A 16,341-nucleotide genomic window follows, 5' to 3' on the forward strand; every position below is an offset into this window, starting at 1 on the left:
CAGCGTCAAAGGAAGATTCACACAAGTTCTCTGTGCGCATATAATAAAAAAAATTGCTATTTTCATTGCCCATAGCTCCAAATCTAAAAAATGCAAGACCTACTGCATTTCCAATGCTTGTTTTAATTTGTCACCATTTTAGCCTTTTTAATGGTCTTTAAAAGCATTTTAAGCAGATCTCTTTTTTGGACCATCAAATTCCTGTGCTTTTAAGGAAGCATTTGCAGTTGCAGGTTTGCCAGTGTGGCGGCATTACTGTCCATCTTAGTTGCCTCGATTTATTAAAATAGAAAGGATGAAAGGTTGAGTGAGACCTGCTGGGAATCAAATCTCTGATCAATACATGGACACTAATCTCTGTGAGGAACTTATTATAGGCCTTTTATGAATTATTTTGTATTGTACTGGTATCTCACTGCATTCATTCAGTTCCTGCAGAACCTTTATATTGTTGTTGACCTTACTAGTGTAGGTTAACTAAGAATGTTCGGGAGTCCCCTTTTTATGTCTGACTCAGACACCTATTTAGATGTTGTCAGCCTTATATTTTCCAAAATAGTTTTAATAAAAATACCTACACGTGTACATAGATGCTGGTGCTTTTAGCCAGCCCTTTTCGTTCAGTGGTCTGTTCAGGTATGGTTTCCATTTTGCATCTGCCAACCGCAGTGTACATCTTTCAGCAATGGTTCAACCTATTTGCTACATTAGCTGCCCTACAGTGTGAAAGACAGCTTGTTTCCCTCAAAACTTACACAGCCATCTAAAAAGCAGTGCCTGACTTCTGGTCGACTTATATATTTATATTTTTTATACAATTGCAAATTATTTTTTGAAGTTTGCAAAGGTTAAAAAAAATCACATGGTTACCGAGACCAGATGTACAGTTTTTTTTACTAAAGCTTGTTTGCATTGACAATGACAGGTTGCAGGGAATATAGGATAGTGCAAGCTCTAGGGCTACCTGTCTCTCTCGTGTTGCTACAGACCTGTGAAAATCTATCAATAAGATGAATGTAATTCTTAGGATGGATGTAGTTTCATGAGATTACTGCCAGCATACCTGTGAACTACTCTCTTGTATTGGATCTTATCTTTTTATTAGAGTTCTATCTTTGAACATTTCTCAGTAAGTACAATGCCAAAAAAAGGAGTAAATATCCATGCATCTCTCTTTAGCTTTCTGCAATTCTTTCTCTCCCTGGGCCCAAAAGGGCGGCTATATTGGGATTATTAAACTAGAACATAAATCAGAATTGTATACCTAAAAGATCTACAATTATTTCTGAAATAGGAAAAATTAAGATGTTACTCTTAATTAGCTTTCTCGTGCGGAACAGAACACTGATTTTGCACTTTTGTCCAACACGGTTCTTAATTCAAGTTCACCATCGTACCAATGCAAAGGAATTTCTCCAGTTTTTGCTTTCAGAATTAATGTCAGCAAAAAGGTTTGCTTTTCACGTCCTGGTTGTACTAGTGAGAAATAGCGTTGGGCAAATATATTTGTTGCAAATTGAACTCTCGCCTGTTGGAGATATGGTCGAACCCATCGACTAGCATTGAAAAAAAACAAGCATTTGCAATGCAATCGGTCTCACTTATGCAAGAGTTGGAGCTATTGGCGTTGTAAATGACAATATATTTAATCCATGTGTTTTGGTCTGGAGTGGAGTGGAGTGTAGTGGATGTATGTGGTTTGGCGTGGAATTAGGTGGGTTCAATTGGGATAGTTAGTTGTGGAATGTGGGGGTGGAATTGTGTAGTGGAATTGTGTGGCATGGTGAATAGATAAGGGTGAGAGCTGCACAGAATAAATAGAAAGGATGATGGTGAGGGAAAGGTAGTTTGTACACAAAGTGGTAAATGAACTCCAGATAGAGGAACAGAAAGAGAGTGTGAGAAAGAGATAAAGAAAGGGAGAGCAGGCCACAGACTCATAAAGAAGGTGCGCCTGTGTACATAGAAGACATCCCAAGAAGAGGAGGAGAGAGTGGGTTTGAGGGACTGAAATCATGAAAAGGCATGGGAAAGAAACTGTGCTCGTAGACCTGACGTGAACGAATATTAGAGAGACGGGAAGAGTGCATGAAAGAGTGAGAGAGAGTACGAGTGAGAGAGAGAGGGATCAGCGAGAGTATCACCCAGATGTGGGAGGTGAGAGGTAGACTAGTGTACAGCTCAAGAATGTACTGGAAAGTAGCATTCCTACGGAGGTCAGAGCCAACCCCTTTTACTGCTTCATTAAAAAAACAGGACAAATGGCTACTGTTGGAAGAACTTCATCAGCAATATCCTCTGTCATTTGCTAGACACTTCCCTCTCGTGCTTGACAACCATTTTTACTTTGTGTGTTGAACTGTATGCTTGACTATCATTTTTACTTGGGGGGAGGGGGGGGGTTTAAAATGTATTTTGTCTTTCTTTGGATGTAGTTCGATGCTAAAACTGCTCGGCCCGGCTAGTTGGGCTTTTACCTGGTTGTTCACTTGCTACCATCTTCTCCCTCTAGCACCCACAGTTACTTTTATCTTTCAGGTTCCTCTCATGTTGCTTTATTGTATTGTACTTATAGTGGTTCTTCACGTCAATGTTAGTTTTCCTATTTGTACAGCGCTCTGATACCCGTCTGGGTCTTGTTTGCATTTTATAAAACTTTTCAAATACAAAAATTAAATATGTGAGTAGGCATCATAGAGAGTAGATAGGCAGTGTGAAGGAGGGATGAGAGGGAGCAGTGGGATCGCAAGATGAGAGGGTGTAGTGGGAGTGTGGGGGGGAGATGAGGGACAGTTTGTGTGTGGGGGAGATATGACAGGGTTGGTGGTGGTGTGATGCAGAGAATGGTTGTTTTGGAATTGTCTATGGGATTGTGTGATGTGGAGTTGCGTTGTGGAAATATGTGGCATGTTGTGCTGTGGAATTATGTGGATAGTAATTAAATGATATTAAGGGTGACAGGAGGACTTTATTTCACAGTGACACCACTTTCCAGTCCTGGACTTTTCCTTTCACAGATAATTTTTTCAGGTGTGCTAGTCAATTAATTAAAATCAGCTGAACAAAGACTACAACTCCCATAATGCACTGTTTTCTCCAGGTATAATCTATACCTTCGGGTACCCAAAGGTATAGATTATACCTGGAGAAAACACACTGACATAAGGTCTTATGGTAAATCTGCTCTTGGCAGAATAAATAAGGTGATAAAAAAGATACTTCAATTGCTTCTTAATGCACATGATGCAAACATAGCATCCTGAAATTTCTCTAGATGCTAGATAGCTGGTATTAGTTACTTTGTTTATTTCAGGCACAGACCATAAAACACATCAACGTTAAAACAACAAAAACACTCCTTAATACATTAATAAATTGTGCAATATGGAGTACACCATAGTTCGGTTACCATGCTATAAAAACATGCAAAAAATAGGTCTGTAGACAGTAAGCATCTGCTTAGAATTTTTTGATCTAGCATAACAAACGTTTTAGGTGCAATTTAATTATTGCTATAAGATGCTATAAGGTGTTAAGGTGGGGTTCCAACTGCTGCCCTTGATACCCAACCTGTTTGCTAATGGCTGCCGGCCTGAAAACTAGCAGTTCCAATCAGTCTCTGTGGTTGGAGCATATCCTCTGGCACACCTAACAGTCGGGGAAAAATTAATGTAATTACACAAGAGGACATGTGCAAAGTAGTGGTCTAAGAAGGATAATACAAAAATATATAAAATAATTTCAAGATCGTTTGTGTAGTCAATAGATAAATAGGGAGAAGATACAAAGCCGAACCAAAGAGAACACTAAATATCCTGCCAGGGCTTGCTCTATCAATTTATCTAACGTGTTTCGCGATTAGGGAGGGCCTTCTTCCTTTGTATCCAGGCACTGTGCAAGTACCGGAAGACCGCTTAAGTTAAAAGTTCTCTGGTATCGCTCTTTAAGAGTCTCACGCCTTCCCAGTAGTGCCTCACTCCCATAAGTTTACATACGGCTCACACCTTTTTTTTGTCGCGCATTACTGTATAGAGGGCAAAAAAACATTAAATGGATCTCTGTTGCCTCTACATTGGAGCAATTCAGGCAGGAATCGGTCTGAGTGGAAGCGTTCGCCCATTTTGATGTATGTGTTCTCAAGGGGAGTAGCCCGCATCTATATTGCACATATATTCATCCTATCCATGTGTGATTCGAATCTTAGTGCGCACTTGTTTCAAAAACTTGCCTGTTAGGCTGTTGGTCTGATGGGCTTCCCAAGTTTGCAGTAGAGCTGCCTCCCAATATAACTGTTTCACTCTTGTTGCATCTCCTTTGACGATTAGTTCAGGGCGGTCCATAGCTCACTCATGCCTATTCTATGTGATATTTCTTTGATATTCTTCAGCCATGGAGTTCTCTGGTCTCTATCAAGAGCTAACAGATCTTTTACACAATCTTTGTATGTTAACAGTTCATGAGTGAGCCATAATCTAACCCAATACACTAGAGGTTTTAGTAAAACAGTTAGGTGAATAGGATTGAGGGCTAGGTCTAAGTGCAATAGGGTAACAGGTGAGCTTGAGGGAAGTTAAAAAAGTGCTTTGATAAACTTATTTTCTACTTTTGTTAAAATTTCTGCTGTAGCGTAGCCCCAAATCTCAGCTCCATATATTGCTGATGCTATCGCTGATGCTCTATATATGGTGATAGCCCGGAAATGGCTCCTCCAGATGCAGCCTTGTCTCTCCTCACAATAGCAGAGGCTTTGTGATGAAGGGTAATTTTACTTTTTTTCCTCTTGGGGCCCCAAGTTTGAGTATCACTTAACCTCACCCCAAGGTAGTCAAAGTGTGAGAATTTTTCAAGAGGAAGCCCCCCTACAGTTACTATGCCTCTATATTTTTTGTGGGGATTTATCGTTATGACTTTAGATTTAGACGGATTTAATTCTAACCCCCTTTCCCTACAGAAAGTTAACAAAGGAATTCAATTCGATTTGCAGGCTCATAGGTGTCTGATAGCTGGTATTATTCCACATTAAATGGTTCATCTTCCTCCAGGCTGCATACAAACATTATACACACAAGTCTTTGCAGTATGTGCATTAACCTGCTGAGCAGCGTTACCAGCTGTGAGTTTTCAAGTCTGCACTTTTTAGGAAATGGGTATTAAAGGGTTCTGTGACCTAAGCAAAGCACTTCATTAAAAATCGGCAGAGGCTCATTTAATTTTGCTCTTGTCCAATTGAGGAGGGAGACCGTCTGAGACACAAGCCTGGGCATGGCATCCTGCACCCCCCTGATTGTCTGACGCAGTGCTGCATGTGAGCGTGTCCGTGGTCTCACGGGACCAGCTGACATCCCCAGGCAGTCATCTCACCTGTAAGTGAGTCTGACAGCATATATGCACCGACTTGTTCCTCGAGACCTTGCCAATTCTAATTTTACATAAAGTATTGCCGAGACCAGGATACAACGAGGAGTGGGTAGGGAACAGCACTAGAAAGCATTGATCTATTTTAGATCACATGTAGTTTCAATTCATAAAACAGACAGAATTACATGATTTATGGTCAATCGCTGACCCTGGGATTATAACATAAATCCTCGTGACACAAGATGAAACCCTAGGCTACCCCGTATCTGTTATTGGGAGGGGATATGGCACTACGGTCGGAGCTGCCGACTTTCTAAATAGGGAACCTGTGATTTGGGAAAAATCGATTAATATTCCAGTGCCAAAAAATTTGACCTTGTGTAATGTAACTGGTACTCCTAGAAAGCGCTCAAATTCCTGCAGGTCGAGTTCAGCTAAATAAAACTGCAGGGAAAAAAGTAGGATGGTTTTCTGAGCTGAGCTTGGTTTGTTTGTATAGCACTACGAGCCGCGGCAAAAGAAAAACATAATTAATACTAAACTGTCTGACTGCACAATATCTCTAGTTTTCTCAGTCCATATGCAACCTAAAGCCAAGGTTGCGCAGCATGAAGAAACCCTCACCACTATATAAATAAATTTTTACAGCACATAGCTAACAAGGGGCATTCTGGCGCTTAAGTTTTACTAAAGAAGGAACAATATGCAGAGCGAGGCAGCCACTGAGGCTGTGTGCTGCTCACCTGTCAAAATGTACTTAGTGTTGAAGAGGTTTATGGCTCGAGTAGCATGAAATCTGGCCACACTAAGCATGCACTATGATTTCCGAAAGCTGTTCTGAAGAAATTTGAGGGCAGGTCTTCTCTCATGGTGGCTTGGTCGGACATAGCTAAAGAGACCGAGTGTTCGCTCTCCAGAGTTTCTGCTGATTACGCGTCTTACAAATAGGGAAATGCCACACATAATCAAACCGAACAGATGTAGGATTTAGTAATAGGATTACTTGATTTATGTAGCCATGGGAGAGGAGTGGTAAAAGTTTGAATACTTAATATTGAGTAAATACCTGCATTCAGAAAAGTTGGTGTTACAAAAATGAATCAAATGATTGTAACTACGCAAAGTTCTGAGTGGCCCATTATGCAAAATATTATGCCAACACACCAGTACCATCTCACCCCTTTGCTGCCTTACAAACAAGTTTCACCTGATAACACAAACTTGATATCAGTATTCAGTGCAAACATTCAAGACACCCCACCTCTGTGCGCCACATCCCGCCATGCACCTGGGAAAGCCAATATGGTGACTCCTAGAAATGCTTCAAGCCAGGCCTTGTTGCATAATGAAGGAATACATGTTGTCAGTGCTCTCCTCGCTTTAGGGCCTTGAAATAGAGTAAAGCGCTAGCCACATCTCCAGGAAACAAAACACGAATACGGTGCAGGCCATCAAGTGCTCTCAAAGTATCCTAAACAACCTGAAGAGTAAGAGCACATGTAACAGGGGAAGTCCTAATGGGAGGATAAAAAAAGTCCAAAAGGAGGGACTACTGAGCGTATTAAATAACAAAAGCAGGCATTTACAAAGGACAGTCAGGAACCAATGAAAAAGATGGGCGGTGCTTGAAGCCCATATTGTAGATACAGCATGTCTCGAAGAGACAGCACGCATGCGCTGCCTAGGCGAGATATTACAAAAATAACGTTACGAGGATTTTACTAAGCAGATTCTTAACATAATGTTCTGATCTAGCAAATGTCGGAGGCCCTTACAACAAGGACATTATCATGCCTAAATGCTGCTATAATTGGGCGCATTGGCAATGCTGTCATGAAAACGATCTTGGAATATAAACATATTGTTCTTGTGTTTTTGTGGTTTATGTTATAGGATACTACTTGTTATGTAACTGCATTTGTTGGTTACTCTGTACACCTCTCTGATAACCTTGAGGCATATCTGTGCTTTATAAAACTGTAGATAAATAAACACATTTTTGTTTCCCCCCATTTTTTTAGGTGTGGATTTGCTGGTGAAACTGGGCCGCGATGTATTATACCGAGTGAAATAAGGAAACCTGAATTTCCAAAGGTAATAATTCTTCTATGCCATTGCACAACTGTTTTTTTAGGTCTGTCTTTAGTTAAGACCATATGATTTTCCTAAAATGATATTTATAAAAAACCTGTGGCTACTTTCAGCCAGCCCTCTTCATCCATGGGTCTGTTGTCTATTGTTGGATCATTCCCCTTTTTTATCCACCTCTTACATTATGGGGCAGTGGGTCCTCCCACTTGAACTACTGGCTAAATTAAGCATGAATGATGGCATTCTGCTCCTGCAAAAGGTGCACACATACACAAAAAGTGTTTCAGTTCAGTGTCAGAAACTACTGCCGCAATATGTGGAATATTATTAAAAAGTAAATAGTTTTGTTTTTAACCAATGTTTGTTTTTGTGTGGATTGTGATTAACAGGTAAATAGTTTTGCCATTTTCTTTTTGTACAGTGGTAATGGCTCATCAGCACTACAAACAATGCTACCTGGCCTCTCGCATCTGTTCATATGTTTGCATCAAACGCATAATGAAAACATTTTTAAAAAATGGCTGCCAGTGCATGTGCATGCACCTGCATGCATGCGTGCCCTCTTTTTTAAATGTCCAATAGATTTTTATTTGTATAAGAGCAGTTTAATGCATTGCACCAGTTATATGATTACAAGTATGACTTGACATCATACATTGAGATGTACATAATCAATCTTTTTAGCAAAGTTCGGTTGAGGAGTTGTCATATAACTATAAATGAGTGTAGAGTTGTTTGTGCGAAGAGTTGAGGTTGGTGGAGGCAAAAGGTCCTCTTGGCTCAAGTTGGGGGTGCTAGGACAGATGTCTATTCAATAAGCAGGGATTTATTAGCAATTCTGAATGCAGTAGTAGGTATGACGTTGTATGTATGCATATTTGAGACAAGTGGAGTTAGTATCCAAGTACAAAGTGTGCTTGTACCAGAAGTTCCAAAGATAGAAACAAGTATATGAGAAGAAGGGGGAGATGGGGAGAAGGGGAGGCTAGGGTAAGAGATGTGGTACCATAGCATGATTAAATGCCCACGGATCAATATGCCCTTTCATGTCTGCTAGGATGTTCATATCCATTTGAAATTCAGAAATTTGGGTAGCCAGTCATGGTCTGTGGGAGAGCTAAGTTAATATTCTATTATTTAAGATATTGGGTACGAGCTACCTGTATACAGTAGGGTCCTTGAGAATTAAGGGACTTTTTTTTTGCACGTATTCATCAAACTGTCCCAGAGTTTCCTTGATCTGTGTAGAGAAAGTGACTTGCAAAATAGTACGTTGTCTGAACTTTTGGTGGAACCCAGCCAGGTCCACCATTTTTTGAAAGGTTTTGCTAATTCAATTTCCCATACAGATAATATTACTTTGGCTCCCAGTGTCATCAACAGATCAATAAGCAGGTCAACTGTTGCTAGGCATCACAAATGCTGTTGTATTTTACTTTTGATGCACACCATTCAAAGATGGCTGCTTAGACATGCTCATGCATGGGTGGCCATCGGTCAGTGTTTTTTTTTTTTACTTTAGTGAAGAACATTAAAAAGTGTCCACCCAAGTGCACCCATGCAAATTAATATACCATCTCTAAATAGATGTGTAAAACTTTGTAGTAATAATCTATGTCTGCTTGTGCATATGCTTATGCACACATGGGTAGCCATTCTTGTAATTGCTTTTGTAATAAAGATTTACAAAAACCATTACCCAAGAAATTAAGCATTGGCAAACGCAAAAGGTTGGCAGCCAGCATCGGTCCTTTTGGCTTTTTCCAGTGCATATTTTATTAGCATGGTACATATTTTGTTGTGAATGTCTTACCTAGTTAGAGACAAGTTTATCCTTCCATCAGACATTACAGTTGAAATAAAATTCATACAAAGCATTGCATGAATATCTGCCTCCTTCATTAACCCCTTGCCTGCGGAGCTAATTCCCCCGCTGTGCTTGGGGCGGGGGGGCGTGCATAGCGCCCCATGCTCATGACGAGCTGAGCTCGTCATGAGCCACGGTGGCCGTGTGCTCATGGCGAGCTGAGCTCGTCACGGCCACACCCGTTTTCATAGAACGTTCAGCACAGCGGGGGAATTAGCACCGCGTGCGAGCGTTCTAGCCGTTATGACGAGCTCAGCTCGTCATGAGCACACAACCACCGTGGCTCATGACGAGCTGAGCTAGTCATGAGCATGGAAGGGGTTAAAAATGCATCTTCATGTGAATTTAAATATGTCAATAAAACCAGTCCTTTTGTTTCTTTTATTGCAGCCTATTAAAGTTGTTCAATACAATATCAATACAGAAGAGCTGTATTCATACTTAAAGGAATTTATTCACATGCTGTATTTCAGGTAAGCGTGATTTCCCATTTCGTCTGTTTTGTATTTACTTGCATGCACACTTTTCCTGCAGGGCCTTATCTATATTTTGATTTGAGAAGCTGATGCAAAATATTTCAGTGTTGTGATGAAAAACAAAACAATGTTCTTACGGGGTAAGTTCATTTGTACCGTGAAGTAGTAAAGAAATTGATCACTCGTTGTTCTATTCAGATCTTAATATTGAAGAATTTTACCTCCAAAACTAGACAGAGGCAAAAACTGTAGGTACATCATTTTCTCTTGAGTGATATTCATTTGTTAAAGTTTATTGGAGTCTTTTTAGCCCTGATAACACTTTTAAGCTACTCATAGGTGGATATGGTGCTAAACAAGTACTGACTAATGTTTAATGCGCAGTCTTCAGCTAGTGGTGCTGGGCTATTGAGACAGGAATTGTGCATGATTGCCATTGTCACTAGCTTAAGAAAGATTCTAGAAAAGCAAAGGTACTAACTGCCACCGTCAGACAATTCCTGTGACCAATATGGAAGTCCAACAATCAATCAATGCACTGCTTTAGTGCTTATCTAAATGTTTTCGTTTGGGCCATGTAAACAGTAGAACAGAGCAAACATTTCAATATCTTAACAGATATTTTCATACACACCTCATCACATGTGAAATAAATGTGCCTCACCTAAGTGAATATTTCTGAATGTGATAAAAAACAATTCAAGTATGTACATTTCATTAAACAACAAAAGATAACAAAAAAGGGGAGGAAGGAGGTACCAGTCCAGAACATTCTATTTATAAACAGGCAGTCACAACATTTTTAAAGAAACTTTCATAAAACCGCTATGAATGTGCAGGAGCCAATAAGAACCGAAGAATGAGAAAGGGATTAGCTGTTTAGTCCTATTACCCATCCGTTAGATCCCTTTAGAAATGAGGAATTGCAGGGGGAATTGGCAATTCCATGTCCTAACTCCCCCTTAAATCTCTATTTTTACCCATATTTTCACACACCATTTTCAGCTTTCCACTGCTGAAATCTTCTTGAGAAAATTAAAAGGCCTGTGGAAACACCACAGAGTTCATAATTCCTTTGGTATTAAGAGGCCTCTAATATTGAGGGCCATAGATTATAGTCCTGAAATTGTTCCGGTGGGTAATGTTTTCTTGCTGATTGGCATTACTAAAAATTCTGTCTAATTTGGTGTGTAAAATCTTGGTGAATAATTCATGTTTCCCCCTCACTAAACATAATTTTGCTTTCTATGAAATATTTTATAGTTGAGTATGTTCTTGTAAGTCTGATGTTCTGATGTGCAGTGGTACAAAACAACATTCCCCTGGATAATAATGTGTGTTCTGATATTTGAATAAATGTAAAGTTGCTTTGCAGCATGACTTGTGTGTTTCCCTACTGTGCATGTTGGACTGCAGCGCAGGATGAAGGGTCATAATAGCTGTCTCTTAGAACTGTGTGACTGTCCTAAAACGCAGAGAGAGGGATGCTATTTTACTAATTTAGCCGTAATGTTGGCAAAAAGAAATATATCTATAGGACTGAAAACTGTGCATGCCTCCTTAAGGACTAGCACGACGGAATGATGTGTACAGATTGGCCACGGCCAAAATAACATTTATAAGGCCTGTCGCCTCCAGAACAGGAAAAAGTGTCCAAATTAGGGCTTGGACTGTAATTTCGACTATCTGCAGTTAGATGTCTGATGATCAGCCACAATGAAACAAATATGAGAAGCGGAGCTAATGAGACGATGGGCTCAGAGGAAATTGTAAGAGAAGTAGCACCATAACATATTGGAAGAATTGAAGATTCAAAAAGAGTGAAAATGTTGAGATGTACTGAAAAATTGCGGTTATGTAGATTTTGCCATGTTCTGGATTTATAGGTCGCAGGACATATTGACATCAGCTAAGAGCAGTGCCATTTGCAATTGTGGGATAAAGCACAGATAGTCTGTGAGTTGAGAAACCCTTTGTACTCAATTCAGAGAATCTGTTTAGGGAAAACACTTCCCAGATATAAATTAGATATGCTGATAATTGTCGCAAAATAATGGAATAGCCACCCTGTACTGACAAGAAGCTAGATTTAAACACCGAGACAAAGCTATTGCACAACTTCCGTTATGTTATACTGTTTTAAAACCAATAGTTTTTGTTTATTCCAAAGTGGAATTTAGGGTATGCTTTTCTATAACAGCTGTGTATGTTCCTCCCATTCACCCATCATCATGCTTAGTGCCTCTTTTCTCTCTTGACTAGTTCACACCTGCGTCTTCTAATTGGGATTTATTAATCAAAGTGCTTAGTTCCTACATGCTGTTGCTTTGTTTCTGTGGTAGCCAATGGTGAACTGTGGTTTCAAAGACCTGCATATTAAGTTTTCATTAACATGTCAAACAGATAATTATTCTCTCCTGCGAGTCTCGCTCATTTTAAATTTTCATCAAGACCGTTGTCTGTATATCATTTGGTGGCACTCCTGTTGGTTCTATCCCCAGGAGACAACTCTTTCACCCCTCACCTCACCCTGAAATGTACCTTCCAGCAGCTGAGATTTGGTTCTTCTCTCCCTTTACATTAAAGTGCCCGTTATGATTGAAGGTTTTGTGCCTTGTAGACCATGCCTTACTAATTATTATATTTGCAGTATGCCAGTACTGTAGGTTCACACTATTCTACTATTCTCTAAAAACCTCAGTTTCTCGCAAGGGCCAACACATCTGGGCTGCAACTGCAGAGGATTTTTTTTTATGGCTCTCATCCCTCAGGACTAAAAAGCTTTTTACCCATTTGAAAAGTAAATCAGTAAATTGGAAATCCTAAAACTGAGTATTTTAAAAGCAGTTATTCATTAAAATTCCACTGTTTTCTTTGAGGAAGCGAGGTAAAAATTATGTGAGTTGCATAATTCTGGAGTTTTTTGTCATATATAATTTTGAATATGCAGATTGTTTGTGAACATTGGAAGCTGAATATTTTACTTTTTACCTTCTCTCTTATCTTGCAGACATCTTTTAGTGAATCCAAGGGATCGGCGTGTGGTCATTGTAGAATCCGTTCTGTGCCCCTCCCACTTTAAAGAAACATTAACAAGTGTTCTTTTCAAATATTTCGAGGTATGTTGCTGCACTGAGACCAATTGCCACACGTTGAATTTAGGATAAGCCTGCAATATGTATTATACAATTCCCATTATCATGACCATTTTCATCTGCGTATGGGCATGTTAACACCATTGATTTTAGTTCACCCCAACTGTTGGTATCTTCAGTCTTCTTTTCTCAGAAAAGATGGGACATTATTGAAAGTTTGTTTTAACTTTGAAGGTACTTATTCACGTTTTTTATGTTTAAGGAAATGTCAAATTTCTGTTGATTTTTATTTTTTATTTTTATTTTTCTCTTGCAGATATTCACTATCACTCTTTCTGTAACCATGTTTGCACTTTAATGTTGTCTTTGTCTCAATTGTCTGAGCATTGCAGAAGTTGACTCTTACTGTTGGGTAGGTAGATGGCGCTTGTTAAAAAATGTAAAATTTGGCTCAGATTCAGAGCCTTAGCACCATTAGGTGTATTATGACAAACCTACCCTTATTTACAAGTAGAACAAAAGTTGTAGCTGTATCTATAGCCAAGTAATCATCTGAGCCAGGGTTGGAGAGTGTGTTTCCCCAGCAACAATAGAAGGTGGTTTTCCAGAATGGCATAGATCACATGGTGCACAGCATGTCCTTTCAGAAATATTTCATGTTCAGTGGGTATTAAACGTATCCCTAAACAGAAAATGGCAGTCATAGGGATATAATAAACGGAATGAGAACAACAAGTATTTTATTATAAGTAAGTCAGAAAAAGGGGTATACTTCTGGAGTATCTGCAGCAGAAGCGGCTGCACCAAAGTGTTTTTGTCCAAGCTGTGGGACTGCTTGTCTTCTTGTGCTTTTTTCAAACCCTCAGTGCATCATTCACTTCACTGAAAATAGGAATGTACTGTCAGAGAATCTCAGCTTGGGTCGTCGAGTGCTTAAGTCTGCATTATAAGGTAGGAAACGCAATGCATAAGGACATGCGCTCCTGAAAAGGTAAGGTAGCGGGTGAAATGCCATGCAAAGAGGAAGTTGTGCATCACAATTGGAGGAAGTGGTAGAGCGCCAAGGGACATTGATACCTGTTGTATTAACTCTAAACTAATAGGAGCCCTAGGGGGAAACAAAGGGGTTTTAACAGGTCGCCCCCCACTCTATACCACTTTAACAACAAAAGACCTGCCCCTGTTTAATGTGAAAACATAAGTTTTCCATGTAATTTAACTGATACCTATAATAGGGTATCGCTCCACAGTGGTTACATTTTACCCTCCCGCCTCAGTGTGCTCAATATAGTCACAAGTTCAAGTCTAAACATGTGTGTGGTATTGTGACAACCAACAAGCCCTCACTGTGCCCTTCTCAAGAAAATACTTTAAAAAAAGACCTTCAAAAAATGGGGGGAGGGGAGTTGGCAGTGCCTCACGGGAGCAACACCCGGGGAGGAAATAACAGGCTGATACTCGCCTGTATCCTCACGTTCTCATCATCAGCAACTGCCAACTTGAAACAAAAAGGGGATAACAAACAGTGCAGAAGACAAAACCATATAAGTGCTCTGTGTAGGTGACCCAATGTGGATTACCAAATTCTACCTTAGAAGTATGTTACCACCACCGTTTAAAAAGAGCTAAGCTACACTAGCTAAACTGCTTTTATTCCATGCTGTGTGCCCACTCTACTTAAAACCAACATGTTTCATTGCCTTGTTAGATTTACCGGCAATTTCATCAGGGTTTGGGTCTGCGCGATCTCTTCACGTTTAATTCACCATTTATTGTACCTGTGGTTGTACACAAACAATATCACACACAATTATTTCTCACATCTCAATTATATCTCGGTTGTAACCCCAATTAAAATTGTATGAATAAAAACTTTGTTTAGACAGATGGTATGCATTCCATATGCCCTCTTTGCTATTTACCAGGTAGCAGCTGTACTCATGCATTCCAGTGCCCCCGTAGAAGAATCTTAACGTTCCGGAGCCTGTAGCCACGTTGCAGGTACCGGAAAATGTCCTCGGTCAGTTCTGTAGCTTGAAAGAGAAATGCTTGGTACACGTGATAAATGAACAACTTGCGCCCCTCACACAATGTCTTATCTTTCGTCACGTATTCTGTATGTCATTCAGTATTACCATACTCTCTCCTCCTGTCATGTGCATTCGTCGTATGTGCAGCAGAGCCGCTGTTCCCTTCGTGAAAACCGCCCTTGTTGCGTGTACGAGAAACTGATTTTAAAGTTCAGACAGTGCTCGTGATTAAAAAATGCCTCTCACGCATTCATCCAGAGCCGCTCGATCACTCATACTTTCCATCTTACAGGTGTTGTGCAGGAAGAATGGCCTCCGCTCACCCCCCGTGTTTGGGTCAATGGCAGCTCCTGTCTTAAGAAGCCGGCCTGCAGCCTCGCTATTCCGGCGTTTCCAGTACCGCCCCTTTCCTGTTTGGGTAGCATGCCTAGATAGGGCGTGGCCGTACTGAAAGGTCGGAGCCATCTTGGAACGGAGCTCGTTTCCGTATGTGGAACAGGGCTCTCAAAGTTTATCATATATTAATACACTCTCTGGCACTGTACCTCTTAACAAGTTTTAAAGATATTTAAAGAAATATCAAATTTCAACAAAAAGGCTGATATAGTATTACTCGTGAAGTTATTACACCACCCATGTTATACCAATTAGTGCGCTCTCTACCCTTGCATGTATAGCATCATGGCATTTTAACCCGTTTGATCAATCGATTAAACCGATGATAGCTATTTTCTACACAGAGCACTTTTATGGTTTTGTCTTCTACACTGTTTGTTATCCCCTTTTTGTTTCAAGTTGGCAGATGCTGAGAACGTGAGGATACAGGCGAGTACCACTCTGTTATTTCCTCCCCGGGTGTTGCTCCCGTGAGGTACTACCAACTCCCCTCCCCCTTTTTTTGAAGGTCTTTTTTGAAAGTATTTTCTTAAGAAGGGCACAGTAGGGGTTGTTGGTTGTCACAATACCAAACACATTTTTAGACTTGAACTTGTGACTATATTGAGCACACTGAGGCGGGAGGGTAAAATGTACCCACTGTGGAGCGATACCCTATTATAGGTATCGGTTAAATTACATGGAAAACGTATGTTTTCACATTAAACAGGGGCAGGTCTTTTGTTAAACCTGTTGGATTAACCCAAATAAGCCAGCGAAGGCACTTTAAAAGCATTCTGCAGTCAAACTGGGTTTCGTAATCCATTGAGCCCTAGCATTCGCTATTCTGCTGCAGCCCCTTTTCAAGGTCAAAAAGGGGAATTCCAGAAAATGTTTTTAAACACTTCAAAGCAATCTGGTGGGAATAGATGACGTCTCCTCTTAACTACTGTGCTTCTTACAAGAAAAATAAAGCTGCTGTGGAAGGTGACCTATGAACAGGAGAAGACTTGGAAGTCTCCAGGAACTAGGGAAGAAAAGTGTAAAAT

The 16,341-nt window shown here is 40.2% G+C and overlaps 1 protein-coding gene across 1 annotated transcript in view; it reads left to right on the top strand.

The window, feature by feature from the left end:
* ACTR10 (actin related protein 10) overlaps positions 1 to 16,341 on the top strand; it is a 186,669-nt gene that overhangs the window by 33,384 nt on the left and 136,944 nt on the right. The window contains exons 2-4 of the mRNA XM_078660372.1: positions 7,380 to 7,452; positions 9,707 to 9,789; positions 12,803 to 12,911. Coding sequence (XP_078516498.1) covers positions 7,380 to 7,452; positions 9,707 to 9,789; positions 12,803 to 12,911 — 265 coding nt within the window. The remainder of the gene's footprint in view (positions 1 to 7,379; positions 7,453 to 9,706; positions 9,790 to 12,802; positions 12,912 to 16,341) is intronic.

The sequence above is a fragment of the Lissotriton helveticus genome, chromosome 9, assembly GCF_964261635.1.
Source record: "Lissotriton helveticus chromosome 9, aLisHel1.1, whole genome shotgun sequence".
Classification (NCBI taxonomy): Eukaryota; Metazoa; Chordata; class Amphibia; order Caudata; family Salamandridae; genus Lissotriton; species Lissotriton helveticus.